The sequence below is a fragment of the Gallinula chloropus genome (assembly GCF_964237585.1).
Source record: "Gallinula chloropus genome assembly, chromosome: 3".
Taxonomy (NCBI): Eukaryota; Metazoa; Chordata; class Aves; order Gruiformes; family Rallidae; genus Gallinula; species Gallinula chloropus.
This window is the reverse complement of record NC_140087.1, coordinates 77,750,234-77,764,603: the sequence shown is the minus strand read 5'-3', so window position 1 is coordinate 77,764,603 and position 14,370 is coordinate 77,750,234. Positions and strand designations below refer to the sequence as shown.

Here is a 14,370-nt window from a genome sequence, read left to right as displayed (position 1 = left end):
CGCCTAATCCTTTACTTCCAGCGCTTCCAAAACCCATCTCTTACTTCACGGGCAAATGTGTGTCAGTATAAACATGTAGGTGTGTTTGCATGTCTCTTGCTTTCTCAGTCTGCATTCAAATACAGGCTTTTCATTTTCACAGTTACAAATTGCGTTTACGCACGGGTTTTATTTCTTTGGTGTCTCTGCAGCTTCTTCAGGAAGAGGAACTCAAGGTACAAAACTTTTGGAAAATATTAGCCTTTTAATGACTACAAATATTAAATACTATCCTTATAAAATATCTCAAATCAAAAGCTATAAACTCTTGGATAAATTCTGTTCCTCAGGCAGGCAGAATAAAACCAACGCTGCTGCCAGCACATCCACCGTTGCCTTCACGTCTCCCTCTCCACACCTCTGTGCCGCTGCTTGAGCACTCCAAGCCTTTGCTCAGCATTCAGCTCTTAAGATGTCAGTGAGGCTTTTTGCCACATGCTGAGGTTGGCTGGCAGCGCACTCCTGCAGCTCGGAGCCCATCAGCTGGTAGAGGGCCACTGCAAGCTTGGTCACCACAGCCTTGATGTTGCCACTCCGCACAGGCAGGACGCTTCTTCCCAAGAGGAACCAGAGAGTGGGCAGGCCGTAGAGCTTGGCAGCTTGGGGTCTCCGGGGATAAACCCATGTCACAAGCTCTGTCGAGCAAGAAAGAAAAGCTTCTTAACAACCTTAAAGCAAACAACAGTATTATACCCCACTTCAGAACAGACAAACCCCTGCCAAATACATTTTGGTATATGCCTTCTGCAGGAGGGACACGCTTTATCAGCTGTTCCACTATGACAAGGCATTCCCTCTAAATAGTCCCTCCAACACTTCTTGACTCAGAAGGGGAGAGCAGCTGCAGCAGGTGATACCTGAGATGTGTGCTGTGACGTCGAGCAGAGCTTGGCCACTGAGCGACCGCACTCGTTGGGCCAGGGCTTGCAGCATCAGCGTGTTATCTGAAAGAGAAACAGTCATTTCTGCTCACTCTTCTGAGGTTCTAAGGCACCAAATATAAAGAGGGGGGAAGGGAGGGCAAGGGTAAGGGCACTTTCTACAATAAAATTCTTCCGGTTTCTGAGTCCTTTTGTTCTGTTTTTTTCAAGCTTACTTTGAGGATTATGAAATTAAAAAAGAAAATTTCTCCTTTCACATTTGTCAATCCAAACCTGAGTGCTCTACAAGCAGCTGTGTTAAACATTGCACATCAGAGCCCTCACAATTGAAATCACATGTAAGCAGTGAAGAGCTTGAACCTCCTGGAGCTTTGCAGAAGCAACCTTCTCTCTCCTCAAAGGACAAGGGTGAGAAAGCTGACACGTCCCCATGTCCATAACTGTTGCCTGCATTGGTCTGCAAGAGTCCAGCCTCACCAGTTTGATCAGCCAAGCAAAGTTTTCCTTGCAGCATCAGAACTTTTTTCACAGACAGCACAAGCTATCAGCAGACTCGGGGTTGAGTTGGCTCCGAGGCAGAGGAGTCAGAGCTCAGCCTTACCTAGGTGAGCAATGCATGCTTCCAGCACCTTCGTGGCTGCAGCATAAATCCCCGACTGCTTTGAGTTCAGGTTCTCAGTGACCGCTAGCACCAGGGAGACCAGCACTGGGTGTAAGGCATCTCTGAGCATGGGTATCATCAAAGCCAGGACCTCTAGTGCCTGCTGGTTCACTTTTTTGTTGCAATCCCGAAGTCTCAGGCCAAACACATCAAAAATCTGTTCAGAAAACAAAGAAGATGAAAGCTGGATTCAAATGTCTTTCTTTCAAGAAGGGATGTAGAAACAAGTACCCAGCAAGATAACCGGGTAACTCAATCCTTCCTGTCAGGGCAGCACTTGCTAGCACAATGTCACTGCTTTCCCGGGGGCTACTAAGGGCTGGGAAGGGCCTTAAGGGGGAAGGAGCAGTAGAGATCCCCTATGTACCTGGACAATGTTGTTGGAAAGGAGCTGGGGGCTGCTCTTGCAGTACTCTAGTAGGAGCCCCACTCCCTCCAGTCTTGATTCAAAATCCTTGTCTGACAGGAGCCTGTAAAGCTCCTGCAGCTGGTTGGTTTCTTCCGCAGTCTGAAGTGACCTGTGACACACAGCCCGACGGGGTAAGAGGCGTCTGTCAGAGCCACATCTCAAGCTGAAAAATAAAAGGAAGATGTGTAGGACAAGGCAACAACCTCTGTCCGGCCTCATCTCTACCAGAAAGAATGTCCTGAGGAAGAGGCTGGTAAAGCTTGTCGTGTGCTTTGTCAGATAGAATGGAAGTGCTCAGTACCCTCCATCAGAAGGCAGCTCGTCCTGAGGCATCGTTGAACTGCTCTTCCTAGGATTCTTGTGGACCTTGGCAGATGGAGCCTCACATTTACGACCTTCCACTCCCTATAGAAGAAAAACATGAAGCTATAGACTATCAAATTTTAAAGTACTTGCTTAGAACACAAGTAAAAACCAGGATCAAGGCTACCAAGACATGCTTAGGGAAACATGTCGTAGAGAGGGAGAGATGCCAGCGATTCAGGGATGTCTACTCTTTGTTTCAGAAACACAAGGCTGTAGGTGCTACCATAATGGGCAGCAGTAGAAAATCCTGAATTCATTACTCTTGAGCACAAATAGGAATAAAGGAATCTGGTAGGGGACAGGCCTTCTTAAAGGGAACAGTGGGAAAGTATTTGACTCTCTGGAGGTTGGCCCATTGTGTTACGTGTTGATTTGGTTCACACGCACTCTGTTCCTGCAGAGTAAGTGAAAAGGAAGGGTGGCGGGGGGCTGGGCGGATAGTGGTAGGGAAAATGGCAGCGGGCGAGATAGTTTCTTCTGGATGCTGAATTGATGAAGCTACATTAATGGGCAGCAGTAGAAAATCCTGAATTCATTAGTCTTGAGCACAAAGAGGAATTTGGTTCACACTCACTCTCCCTGTTCCTGCAGAGTAAGTCAAAAGGAATGGGGGTGAGGGTTGGGGAAAGTGGAGGCAGGGGAGAGAGTTTCTTCTGGATGCTGAATTGATGAAGCTTCCTCCAGCTCCACAGCACATGACAACACAGCAGGATTGTGATTGCCCTGTGCATCTTTTGTATATTTGCAATTTCTCCTTCCCTTTCCTGTTTGGGGCTGATCTTCAGAATCCACACACATCATTTCTAACCATACTAGTTCCTTCACTGTCTGCAGATAAACAGGCTGAGGTGCAACACTTCATTCCCAAGATCAAAACGATTCAGTGGAAGAAGAAATAAGATCGGGTATCTATAATCTCACATGAGTATTCTCACTTCTTGCAGAAAAGAGGCATTTCTCCTGCTAAGTACTTACTTTCTTCTTGATTGTTTCCATGACTTGTTTCAAATCATGTGAGGGGCCAGACTGGTTCAAATACTTGGCAAAATTTTGATGACTCATCAATACATTAAGCATCTGCCGTCCATAATACCTGACACAGGAAAGAGAAAAAGGAATGGCTGCTTTTGCATCTGAGCGTTCCTGTCTCTTCTCCCCTGGCAATAAGCCAGGAAAACGCGCCCATGAAATAAGCTGAGATCTTAAACTCGTCACGTGTAATGCCTATTACCTATTCAGCAAAGAGATACTTAGTTCCACTTACTGCCACTGCCCAGGAAGCCACCCTTCTCTGGCTGAGGGAGAAACTGGGCTAAATCGCCTCACGCTTGCTATTTACGATTCTGTACTACATGTATGCAGAGGGGCAGCTAGCTGCTTGTGTGTTCTTAGCATCTAGTAATTTAAACTAAGAATCGAAATAGGGGGGATTGGGTTTGGCGCTATGAAATTGTAACTGATCAAGATCGCCACCTTGTGTCCTGATGAGAATCCTGAGCGAGCCTCACCACCGTGTTCACCAGCTCGTCGGTATTAATGTGTTTGCCTGAGAGGAGCTTCTTAGCCCCGATTGTTTCTATCGTCGTCAGGTGTTCAGCCGCACACTTCCGCACCATGACATTGCGGTGCCTGCAAACAAGAGAACAAGCACTGGAACAGAGGGAAAGGGAAAGCCAGGAGCACAGGCTTTGCTCACAGCATGCTCCCTGTCCTAGCTGAGGAGGAGGCATGTGTTCTCGCTGCAGCTTTTGCCACCTGCACAAGATCCTGGCCTCAGATAAATACAAACGTTGGCATTTTACAAAGGAAGGGAAAGGGAGGAATTCCAGCTCCCTGGACTATGTGACAGCTCAGTTCCTTTCATTTCCCTCTGTCTGAGAGGCAATTCTGGGAAAGACAATTCATCCTGACCGGTCAGGGGGCTCCCAGGACACTGACAGAACTGCAGCAGGATTCAGGCTTATCCCACCTGTTTATCTCCACTCTGCTTTTGCAGGGGCAGGGAGCAGGGGCAGCTTCTGCAAGAAGCAGCAAGCTGCTACTGCAGGCCCAAGAGAGCAACCGCCAGCCGGGCGCAAGGCCGGACGTGCCGCTGAGCAAGGCCGAGCCCATGAGCAACGGCCACAGTGCCTCTGGGAATCACATTTAGGAGAAAAAAACCCCACAAGCAGCCGCTTTTAGCCCCTAGACAAGGGAGTGAGGAAATGTAACAAAGTCTGCAGGCACCACAGTCACCGCAGTGGGGTGGGGGGACAGAGGCCCATTGCAGGCGCCAGAGAGAAACCTGCAAATCTGCACAGCCGAGGGCAAAACATGGCAGGGGAAATTCCTGTGGGGCAGGAAGCTGCAGAATATCCAGCCACACAACCAGTTTGAGCTTTGGGAAGAGGTACGTTGCAATGTTTTGCCCTTTTCCAAAGCTGAGGAAAGGGTAGCGGTCGTTTTAGCCACGTTGTCCTTTCCAGAGGGTGGGGAGCCTGTTTGAAACAGGCCCGGCACAAAGATCTGATGGTCAGCACTTGCTTCAGCTATCCCTTGGGTGTCAGCCTGGGAAGCTGCCTGTAAAATGGCTTACCAGGTTAAGGCTAACCTGCAGCAGCACTTTGGAGAGAAAATGGAGCTGGAACGACAGTGGTGGTCAGGCTTCTCTCAGCAGGGGCCCCGCCTGTTGAGCAGGCTGTGCTGCACCTAGCAGGTTCTCCCCCACACGCTCTGTGTGCCAGCAATGAACCTCCTTATTTCTCAAGTTAATGGGATAATGATGCTGGGTTTTAACTTGTGCCTCTGTGCTTAGCACTGCGAAAGATCAAAGGGTGCTCACTGCTGGAACTGCCACTGTCCCTCCTCCCTTTGTGAAAACAAAGGGAGTGAAGTTGACCAGAAAACCTAACCACCGGGTTCACGCATGGTGCAGGAGAAAGGACCCTTCCCGATCAGCATTCCCCTTCTGCCTCCCATCCCTTCCCCACACACACACAAAGGCAAACGATAGCATGAAGAGAAGAACTACTTACTGGATTCCACTCGCCATGAGAGCAGTCATGGCTCGTGCAGGAGTCACATTCTGCACCATGAGCCCCAAGGATCGACTGGCTCCTTTCTGGATGAAATCACTGGAGTCCCCCATCCTCTGGAGCAAGGCCTGACATATCATATCAACGTCATGGTCCATTTTCTTCTTCAAGGTCCTGAAGAGCTCTCCGAGTGTGCCAATTGCAAAGCGAGATACCTTGGACCGCAGGTTGTTCGCCTGGGGAAGTTATGAAGGGAAATGTAAGAATCACCCGGTAAAGATACTCACTTCCCCCCAGGAAAAGGCCAAGGAAGCACAGTAAGAGCAAGCAGAAGAGACCACAGGCACAGAAACACACTTACTCTGACACAAACAACTTCACTTTTACAATACAATTTGAAGGAGACTGAACGCCTAAGCACAAAGTGTGCTGCTCAGCCCATAATGCTTACTGCTTGGATTTTAGGCCCTTTTATGAAGACAAGCAGATTCATTAAAGCAAGGGTTGGGTTTTAAGATCGAGGGACAAGATGCTAAATAGCTCAAAGAGGAGGCAGACAGATGCCCTCCGTGCCAGTCAGGATATCTATATGTACAGACAGATCCTACAGAACAAGTGACATATTGCCATTTTTAGGCCTCATTTTCTTAATAGCTACGAGGCAGACACTGAGTAGAGAAGTAAAGGAAGAAGCACGTGTCTACTCTACGCCCCATGGATGAGGCACAGGGGACACAGTTCAACACATTGTTCTTACCTCTTTGCTAACTGCCAAAGAAACATCACGAAGTCTGGGAAGAAGGACTTCGGAGTGGCGGATAGCCAGGCACCTGATGCTGAAGAGTCCCTTTGCCTTTTGCTCCCTGAAAAGCCATTTCAAGAAAGATTCATTTTTCTCCCCACCCAAGAACTGGGCAGTGAAATGCCCAGGCTGTCAGCTGGCATGTGATACATTCACTGTTTCGCTGGAACTGCAGGCCAGGACTGGGGACCCTTCCCCACTGCGGTCCCTGAGTGTTAACCCAGACTCCCACACTTGCAGCAGTTCTCTGCACCTCACAGGGCACCAAAAAGGAAGGGGGAAGAGAAAAGGGAGAGGGGCCAGACAAAGAGGCTGCACAAGGAGAAGGATTGTGGAAGGGGTTTCACCGTTATCTCAGTGTGAATGGAGCCCTAGCGACTCGATGCTGACCCAGAAATCAAAAGGACAACCAACATGCCTCTGGAATTCTCAGGACTCTACTCTTGTCTGTGTCTACCTTTTTTAAAAAAAATTTCTTCCCTCCTTCAGGGGAAATGACAGGCTGGGCATCTCTGCACCATGGCTTAGTGCATTTCTCAGAAAAAGCAACTCCCTGCAGGCGCTCACTTGCAGGACTCACTTGCAGGAGGACATAGGGAAGCAAATCAAAGGCTTATACTGGGACTGCTTTGGAGTGGTTGCACTAGTTCCTTTTGGACATCTGAGCTGCCTGGCCTCGGAGGCACTAGAAAAAAGCTTCTCATTTATCTGCACACTGACAGGGAGAAAGAGCAAACAAGGTGTTTTCTTACCAGTCATCGCTGCTGAGCCATGTCAGGGCATTGAGCAGCTCCTGCTGTGGTTCAGCAAAGGGTCTGACTTCCCAGGCACTTCCCTCCTCTGCCTCCTCTTCCCAGTCCAGGAAGTCCAGAGCAGTGGCAGGCTGCGACATCCCTGTTAGGACAGGGTCAGGCATCAGCATCGCATACCCCGGGGCAAGGCATCCCACCTGAGGAGCAGCTCCCAGGGCACAGTGTGATGTGTCACCCTCTGAATCTGAGAGTGCCTCTGTTTCCATTTGCTTCAAATGTTCTAGAACGCAGGGAGCTGAGTGCACATACATTTTAGCGTGCTCTTGGGAAAGAAGTTGTTTCTGGAATGAGGCAGTTTGTGCTTCTTGTGCAAGGAGAGAGCTGGTGGTGGGGCTGCAGTGGAGTGGGCTCACCTGAGGAATTGTGCTGGAACTTGCCACGCTGGTGGGTGACAGGGATGCTGGGGAGTGGGCACCTGGTGACACCCTTCCTGGAGGCAGAAAGAGAGCTCTGCTCTTTGCACGCATCGCTCGTGCTGGGGTCACTGCAAACTGCCCCCTTGATAGGTGGTAGGTGAATGCCTGCAGAGACCAAAAAGGACCTTGTAAGTGGAGAGTGGTGGGCCGGGTGGCTGGGGGCTTAGAAAGGGCTTTTTTTAGTCTTTGCTTAGTTTTTAATCAGTTGGAAGCAGCAGTGCTGAGGTACTGACAGGCTGACTCCTGCTCTTACCTTTGAGGGCAGAGTGATTGCAAAGAATGTTTATCAATACAGTGAGAGGTGCTTTATTTTATATATATATATAACATTATATATATATATGTCATATTTTATATGTATATATATATATAATTCCTCCCAGATGGAGCTAGGTCACATCCCTTTGTCATCTCAAACAACTCCCAGTGCACACTAACATGAGAGAGTGACCCCAAAAATCGTTGAATCGTAGAACACTGTGGGTTGGGAGGAGCCTTTAAATGCCATCTAGTCCATCTTCAGCTACATCAGGTTGCTCTGTCTAACCTGACCTCCAGCACCTCCAGTGCAGTTATGCTTTCCCTCAGAAAGCATTAGGAAAACTCGGTAGGGCTTTTCTTTCTTTTGCTTTCCAGTTTCAGCGGCTGCACAGGGACAGGATGCGTTTCAACCAACCAACCAAACTTCCACAGTGCCACCCATGGGTCAGGATTCCAATGGTCATTTCGGGACAGCCACTCCCTGTACCTACCACCAGGTTGAAGGGTCTTCTCTTCATTTCTCCTGCCTGATCTTGGCCTTAAGAAAATGAAGGATAAAAGAATATGTGAGGAGAGAGAAAGAGAAGCGGGGTACAGCATTCAAGGAGCTAACCTCTCTTAGCATGGCCATTCTGATGAAGGAGGGGATGCAACCCATAAAACCAACACTATACGAGGCGGATTAATTGCCTTTACACTTCCAGTTGTTGATTGCTCACCAAGCTCTAGCTGAAACACAGGAGTCATTTTTCACTTTGGGCCTTACCTATCCAATTCTGCTCTCTCTCCTTTTGCAGCCAAGCGCCTCACGCTGTTACATACATCCCCTCTGAAGCAGCAAGAGATGGGAAGGCAGTCCGGAGTCTGCACTGAGGGCGACTACCTTTATGCTGCTCCACAAGCCTCCCTTTGTCTGCCCACGCCTTAAACTGATGACAGTATCTTGTTCCACGTGGTAGTACCACTGCTGTCTCCCGAGAGTAATACTACAGCTCGCTGCTCTTTCACAAAGAAAAAGGGGTTTTGGAGTCCAGTGAGGACCTGCTTTTAAGGTACTCTTAAATCCTGCCTCCTCCTGCCCACCACCAGCCCTGATCTGAAGAGCGTTTGAGGAGGGTTTTGACATCGTGCTGGATCCACAGAGATACACAAAATGGTGCATGCAGAGAAGTTTCCCTAAAGATACTGGAGAGCTGACTGTGGACAATAAGTGCGAGGTGAACGGCTTCTTGGAGGATCAGGCGCTTGGACTTACCACATCTTCAGGGTCTCTTGGCAAGGCAGGTGCTGAGCCCTGTGGGGAGGGACTGCAGTGCTGCCAGGAGCCCCGTCAGATGGACCTGGTGACACAGGGATAGCGGAGAGCAAAGGCGGCAACTTCTCCCAAGGCCCACTTCTGGGTCTGACTTCCCAGGCACTTCCCTCGTCTGCCTCCTCTTCCCAGTCCAGGAAGTCCAGAGCAGTGGCAGGCTGCGACATCCCTGTTAGGACAGGGTCAGGCATCAGCATCGCATACCCCGGGGCAAGGCATCCCACCTGAGGAGCAGCTCCCAGGGCACAGTGTGATGTGTCACCCTCTGAATCTGAGAGTGCCTCTGTTTCCATTTGCTTCAAATGTTCTAGAACGCAGGGAGCTGAGTGCACATACATTTTAGCGTGCTCTTGGGAAAGAAGTTGGTTTTGGAATGAGGCAGTTTGTGCTTCTTGTGCAAGGAGAGAGCTGGTGGTGGGGCTGCAGTGGAGTGGGCTCACCTGAGGAATTGTGCTGGAACTTGCCACGCTGGTGGGTGACAGGGATGCTGGGGAGTGGGCACCTGGTGACACCCTTCCTGGAGGCAGAAAGAGAGCTCTGCTCTTTGCACGCATCGCTCGTGCTGGGGTCACTGCAAACTGCCCCCTTGATAGGTGGTAGGTGAATGCCTGCAGAGACCAAAAAGGACCTTGTAAGTGGAGAGTGGTGGGCAGGGTGGCTGGGGGCTTAGAAAGGGCTTTTTTTAGTCTTTGCTTAGTTTTTAATCAGTTGGAAGCAGCAGTGCTGAGGTACTGACAGGCTGACTCCTGCTCTTACCTCTGAGGGCAGAGTGATTGCAAAGAATGTTTATCAATACAGTGAGAGGCGCTTTATTTTATATATATATATATAAAATTATATATATATAATATAATATTTATATATATAATTCCTCCCAGATTTAGCTGGGTCCAATCCCTTTGTCGTCCCAAACAACTCCCAGTGCACACTAACATGAGAGAGTGACCCCAAAAATCGTTGAATCGTAGAACACTGTGGGTTGGGAGGAGCCTTTAAATGCCATCTAGTCCATCTTCAGCTACATCAGGTTGCTCTGTCTAACCTGACCTCCAACACCTCCAGTGCAGTTATGCTTTCCCTCAGAAAGCATTAGGAAAACTCGGTAGGGCTTTTCTTTCTTTTGCTTTCCAGTTTCAGCAGCTGCACAGGGACAGGATGCGTTTCAACCAACCAACCAGACTTCCACAGTGCCACCCATGGGTCATTTTGGGACAGCCACTCCCTGTACCTACCACCAGGTTGAAGGGTCTTCTCTTCATTTCTCCTGCCTGATCTTGGCCTTAAGAAAATGAAGGATAAAAGAATATGTGAGGAGAGAGAAAGAGAAGCGGGGTACAGCATTCAAGGAGCTAACCTCTCTTAGCATGGCCATTCTGATGAAGGAGGGGATGCAACCCATAAAACCAACACTATACGAGGCGGATTAATTGCCTTTACACTTCCAGTTGTTGATTGCTCACCAAGCTCTAGCTGAAACACAGGAGTCATTTTTCACTTTGGGCCTTACCTATCCAATTCTGCTCTCTCTCCTTTTGCAGCCAAGCGCCTCACGCTGTTACATACATCCCCTCTGAAGCAGCAAGAGATGGGAAGGCAGTCCGGAGTCTGCACTGAGGGCGACTACCTTTATGCTGCTCCACAAGCCTCCCTTTGTCTGCCCACGCCTTAAACTGATGACAGTATCTTGTTCCACGTGGTAGTACCACTGCTGTCTCCCGAGAGTAATACTACAGCTCGCTGCTCTTTCACAAAGAAAAAGGGGTTTTGGAGTCCAGTGAGGACCTGCTTTTAAGGTACTCTTAAATCCTGCCTCCTCCTGCCCACCACCAGCCCTGATCTGAAGAGCGTTTGAGGCGGGTTTTGACATCGTGCTGGATCCACAGAGATACACAAAATGGTGCATGCAGAGAAGTTTCCCTAAAGATACTGGAGAGCTGACTGTGGACAATAAGTGCGAGGTGAACGGCTTCTTGGAGGATCAGGCGCTTGGACTTACCACATCTTCAGGGTCTCTTGGCAAGGCAGGTGCTGAGCCCTGTGGAGAGGCACTGCAGTGCTGCCAGGAGCCCTGTCAGATGGACCTGGTGACACAGGGATAGCGGAGAGCAAAGGCGGCCACTTCTCCCAAGGCCCACTTCTGCAGCACAGCAGAGATGCCTGGAAAGACCAGAACACAGCGCTCAGCCTGAGCATCCAGCCTGCCCCCTTCGACTCCCACCTGGCATCTATCTGGCAGGCTCCTTACCCTACTGCTCTGTGTAAGGACCCTCTGCCTGATGAAATCACTTCAGGCTCCCCATGCCATTGCTAGGAAGGGGGGTGGAGGGAGCAGGGTGTGACGTGCACCCTTCCTTACTATCCCAACATCCTTGTCACAGACAGAGAGCCAGATCAGGACCAGAATTGCCCCTTCCCATCACTCGCTCCTGGGCAGATCCATCGAAGAGAATGAAGGGGGGTCTCTGAAACCTAGAAACAGTACTAGAGAGAACTGTGCAGGGGGACGTGGCTCTAGAACTCAAGCAGCGCACTGTCCCGCTGAGCCCTTCCTTGGCTCACTCAGTGACTTCCCAGGGATTGCACCACAAGTGCTCCATCCCCAGCCCACGAACTCAGAGGCTCCATCACCCGGGTTGTGAATATGGACTGAGAAGAAGCTGCAGGTGAGGTCGAAGGGAAGAGCTGAGTTAGCTGACCTCGCGCCTTTACAATCAACCCATCTGATGAGCCGGGCACTCAAGATTCTTCAATCAGTCAAGGAAGCTCAGCTTGTTTGTATCCTTCATAAAGCCAACCTACTCTGACACAGAGCCAGCACATGAGGACCAGCCTCCAAGAACCATTTCTCTCTGAAATCAAGGTGCTTTTTACATTTGGCTGGGCCATCAGTGCATATTCCAGCCCTTCCCATCCTTACCTCCTTCTTCAGGGATCCAACAACTGCCACAAAACTGCAAGTCTGAGTCAGTGCTTCCGCCGCGCAGAGCTGTGTATCTGGGTTGGAAGTTGGGAATGCTCCCACGGTAGACAGCAACTGGCGCGTGGTACTTGTCTTCCAAATGAGGACAGCACAAATTGCTGAAATCTGCGGGATCTGATACCGAGAGGTGAAAACACACTCCTCTCCTCACCACCGCAAAGAGGAAGACTGAGACACCAGTGGTGCCCTGGGGCTCTAAGCCCTAGCCTTACGTGACCTCACAGTACTACAGCACAACCACAACATACTCAAATTTGCATATGTGTTGCTAGTTGCCCATCCACAACCACAAGATTTCTTTCCTCTCCTTTCATTGGATGTCTTGGGTTGCAAGGGACTTTTTAAGGTCATCTAGTCCAAGCCCCCTGCAGTGAGCAGGGACATCTGCACTAGATCCGGTCACTCATAGCCCTACCAAGCCTGACCTTGAGTATCTCCAGGGATGGACCCTTCAGTAGTTGAGGACAGCCGCTCAGTTATTGCTGTAGAACAAATCAGTCCACGGCAGGTGGCAAAAATACCAGATAAAAGATACGCTCTTGGATCAATCTCTCTCTGCCGTAAGCATGGGGAGATCCTAACCATGCCAGTGAGGTGTGTGGTCACCTTCCTGTCACTGCTGCGCACAATAGAGCTAAAGCAATGCACTCTGCTCTCAGAGGTGAGCAGGTACACGCAGCTCTCCCACTGGCACTAGAAATACCAACACCAGCTCCACCATGCTTGTCTCCATGGGCTGCAGGGCAATCTGTCTCCTCAGTGCTTGTAGTGTCTCTGCCCTCCTCCTCACTCACCTTGGTGCCTGCACGGTTGCTTACATCTTCTCACTCCCTTCGGCTGGTGTTTTCTCTCTCTTGGGCCTGCAGAGAGCTTCTAGCTGCTTCTTGCAGAAGCCACCCCTGCAGCCCCCCTTCTCCACCAGAACCCAGCCACACAAAACTACAACATCTGGTAAAACAGATCTCAGGTGGTAGCAAACTGCAGGTCATGATGAAGTGACAGGCTTCAAGATCTGATGTTTAACCTCAGCACCCTCTGACATTCTGAGCGATTGAGCCTTAGCATTTGGGTGCACACACACACACACTTTGTGCAGCTCCATCCTGCCCACAAAACAACTATATGGTCCCACGCTGCTCCTGTTAAGCTGTTTGAAAACTTTCTCGAGCTGGGAAACTCAAATGATCCAGCAGATCTGCAAGGACTACGACTTCCACCAGGCTCTGCAAGATCCCCAGACACCAGCGTTCCAGAGCCAGGTCCCAAGATCATGCAATCTAGAGAGATGAGTCCCTGAGTGCGCCCTGCTACCAAAAAGCAGGAGTTAAAAACAAGCAAGCAAACAATCCCTGCTAAAAAAAGCTTCAGAAGGTTTAGATCAGGCTGCTCGGTTCTCACCTCTTAGTGTAGGGATGCACCAACACCTGCTGCTTTCAGCCCTCCCTCTCTTCTCTCATCACTTCTCCCTTCTGTATGGTGAGGGACTGGCACGTGCCTCCCTCCCTCTGTTCCTTGAATCTCAGGGTCAGAAGTGCTTTCTTGGTCCCCATGTAAGGCAAACCCTTCATTTCTCACAAGATGGGCAAGAAAACCATTTCTTTTCTATTTTTCCAATATCCCCTTTCCTATGAGGCCACAGCTTACCTCTCCACAGCTTCTGTAGGACACCTTTTGCCCACTTACTGCCCGGCACGCCATATGTCCCCCTGAAACCCCCTGCCCTGAGCCCCTCTCCTGCACCTCTCCAGGGCTGCCCCAAAGCACTGGGAGGCAGGCAGATGGCACCGGTCACCACGCCTCACCAGTCCCTTGCATAGGGGAGCACAAGGGACAACAGGCAAGAGACATCTCCTGAAATGGGAAGAGAAATTGAGCTCCAGGGAGGGGGCAATTTCTCCTGTCGTGAGACTGGGACTCTGAGCTTGGCCAGGACATCTCAGGTGTCTGCCAGTGCACCCGCAGCTCCCAGAGACTTGGAAAGGGCCCACCTGGCAGGTCTCTGCTTCTTGTCTGGCTCAAGAAGCCGCCTAATCCTTTACTTCCAGCGCTTCCAAAACCCATCTCTTACTTCACGGGCAAATGTGTGTCAGTATAAACATGTAGGTGTGTTTGCATGTCTCTTGCTTTCTCAGTCTGCATTCAAATACAGGCTTTTCATTTTCACAGTTACAAATTGCGTTTACGCACGGGTTTTATTTCTTTGGTGTCTCTGCAGCTTCTTCAGGAAGAGGAACTCAAGGTACAAAACTTTTGGAAAATATTAGCCTTTTAATGACTACAAATATTAAATACTATCCTTAAAAAATATCTCAAATCAAAAGCTATAAACTCTTGGATAAATTCTGTTCCTCAGGCAGGCAGAATAAAACCAACGCTGCTGCCAGCACATCCACCGTTGCCTTCACGTCTCCCTCTCC

General features: G+C 49.8%; 1 protein-coding gene across 1 annotated transcript; it reads right to left on the bottom strand.

Annotated features, from left to right (window-relative positions):
* Positions 1-432: 432 nt before the first annotated feature.
* Positions 433-7,064, bottom strand: LOC311189465 (TOG array regulator of axonemal microtubules protein 2-like; the record flags this gene model as incomplete). The annotated part of the gene is made up of 10 exons (XM_084261129.1): positions 433-674; positions 897-983; positions 1,522-1,738; positions 1,949-2,153; positions 2,292-2,395; positions 3,332-3,449; positions 3,830-3,985; positions 5,371-5,606; positions 6,128-6,233; positions 6,925-7,064. The coding sequence occupies 10 exons, from the start codon at positions 7,062-7,064 to the stop codon at positions 433-435; spliced, it is 1,611 nt and encodes a 536-aa protein (XP_084117255.1).
* Positions 7,065-14,370: the final 7,306 nt, after the last annotated feature.